At 68.1% G+C, this 1,991-nt stretch overlaps 1 protein-coding gene across 1 annotated transcript in view; it reads right to left on the bottom strand.

Annotated features, from left to right (window-relative positions):
* SLC8A2 (solute carrier family 8 member A2) overlaps positions 1-1,991 on the bottom strand; it is a 10,470-nt gene that overhangs the window by 3,353 nt on the left and 5,126 nt on the right. Inside the window, exons 2-4 of the mRNA XM_026069819.1 lie at positions 1,897-1,989; positions 1,643-1,742; positions 17-292 (exon numbers count right to left, since the gene is read on the bottom strand). Coding sequence (XP_025925604.1) covers positions 17-292; positions 1,643-1,742; positions 1,897-1,989 — 469 coding nt within the window. The remainder of the gene's footprint in view (positions 1-16; positions 293-1,642; positions 1,743-1,896; positions 1,990-1,991) is intronic.

Here is a 1,991-nt window from a genome sequence, read left to right on the forward strand (position 1 = left end):
CCAGCGCCCGCCGTACCGGGGATGGAGGTGCCGAGGGCCACGAAGACGACGGCGTTGACGGAGTCCTTGAGGCCGACGGTGCAGCCGAAGTGGGCGGCCAGGTCGCCGATGAGGGCGGTGAGGACGCCGATGAGGAGGATGGAGACGCCGAAGCAGGCCCAGCCGTTGCAGTACTCGGTGGGCGGCACGCAGGCGAAGAGCACCTTCCAGAAGACCGTCAGGAAGTGCATCACGTAGTCGAAGCAGGACGGCAGCCGCTCCTCCCGCCCGTCCTCCTCCTCCTCCTCCTCGCCTGCCCGACCAAGGCCCCCGTCAGCGCCGGGCTCCCCCCCCACTCCGGGAGGTGGCACAGGGCCCCCCCCCCCGGGGTGCGCGGCCCCAGGGATGGGCGTCCCCTGAGATGGGCGTCCCCAAGGCTGCATGGTCCCAGGGATGGGTGTCCCCAGGGATGGGCGTCCCCAAGGCTGCATGGCCCCAGGGATGGGTGTCCCCAGGGATGGGTGTCCCCAAGGCTGCATGGCCCCAGGGATGGGTGTCCCCAGGGATGGGTGTCCCCAAGATCCCCTGTCCTTAAGGATGGGTGTCCCCTGAGATGGGTGTCCCCAGGGATGGGCATTCCCAAGGTTTCATGGTCCCAGGGATGGGTGTCCCCAAGGCTGCACGGCCCCAGGGATGGGCGTCCCCCGAGATGGGTGTCCCCAGGGATGGATGTCCCCAAGGTTGCATGGCCCCAGGGATGGGTGTCCCCAGGATCCCCTGTCCTTAAGGATGGGTGTCCTCAGGGATGGGCGTCCCCAAGGCTGCATGGCCCCAGGACCCCAGGGCTGGGCATCCCCAGGGCTACGTCCCCAGGGGTTGGGTGTCCCCAGGGCCCAAGGCTGCGTGTCCCCAGGGCTGGGCATCCCCAACACCACGTCCCCCAGGGCTGCGTCCCCACGGTGGGGTGTCTCCAGGGCCGAGTGTCCCTGAGGCTGCACGTCCAGGGCTGTGTCACCAAGATGGGGTGTCCCCGGGCTGGCCATCCCCCATGCCACGTTCCCCCCCCCAGGGCCACGTCCTCCCCAGGGCCACATCCCGGGGGACGCGGGGACACCCCGAGGGCTCCTGGCCGCGCCGGCAGCCGCGGGGACGAGGCTGGCGGCAGCCACGAGAGGGCACTGCCAGCACGCAGCGACACGGGGCCACGCGCACGCGTGCACACGCGTGTGCCTGCAGGTGGATGGACCTGGGCGCGGATGTGTGTGCGTGCAAGCGTGCGCGTGCATGCCTGTGTGTGTGCACGAGCACGTGTGCAACAGCGCTTGTGTGCGTGCCCGTGTGCCCGTGCATGCAATCATGTACATACCCGGGCATGCACGTGTGTGAGTGCATGCAGGTGTGCACGTGCCTGTGCATACAAGYGCGCACGTGCGTGTGCTCATGCCCATGCATGCAAGTGTGCACACATGCAGGCAAAGCATGCACGTGCCCATGCATACAGGTGTGCATGCACACGTACACATGCCTGTGCATGCAATTTGTGCACCTGTGCATGCAAGCATGCACGTGCATTCAAGCGTGCACATGCATTTAAGCATGCACTCATGCATGCAAGTGTGCACGCGTGCAAGCAAGTGTGCAGGTGCACGGTGCCAGCACCCACCTGCGCTGACGGTGATGGCTTCCAGGAACTGCTCCCGCCACGAGTGCGTCCCGATCACCATGGCCAGGTTCGTTTTCTTGATGAGCTTGTCCACGGTGTTCTGCGGGGAGCGGGCGCTCAGGCGGCGCCACGCGGGCACCGAGCCGGCCGGGTCTCAGCCCGCTCCGGCGCCCGGCTCGCGCCCCGCCGGGGAATCGGGTCCCCTCCCTGCCGCCCCGCTCCCCCTCCCCACCCCCGCGCGCCCCCCTCGTTGCCTTGAAGTCGTAGGACTCCTCGATGATGACTTCGAGGCGGCAGTTCTCGCCCAGGACGGGTTTGCCCATCTCGGCGATGCGCCGGGCCTCCTCCT

The sequence above is a fragment of the Apteryx rowi genome, unplaced genomic scaffold, assembly GCF_003343035.1.
Source record: "Apteryx rowi isolate R43461 unplaced genomic scaffold, aptRow1 scaffold_1061, whole genome shotgun sequence".
NCBI classification, from domain to species: Eukaryota; Metazoa; Chordata; class Aves; order Apterygiformes; family Apterygidae; genus Apteryx; species Apteryx rowi.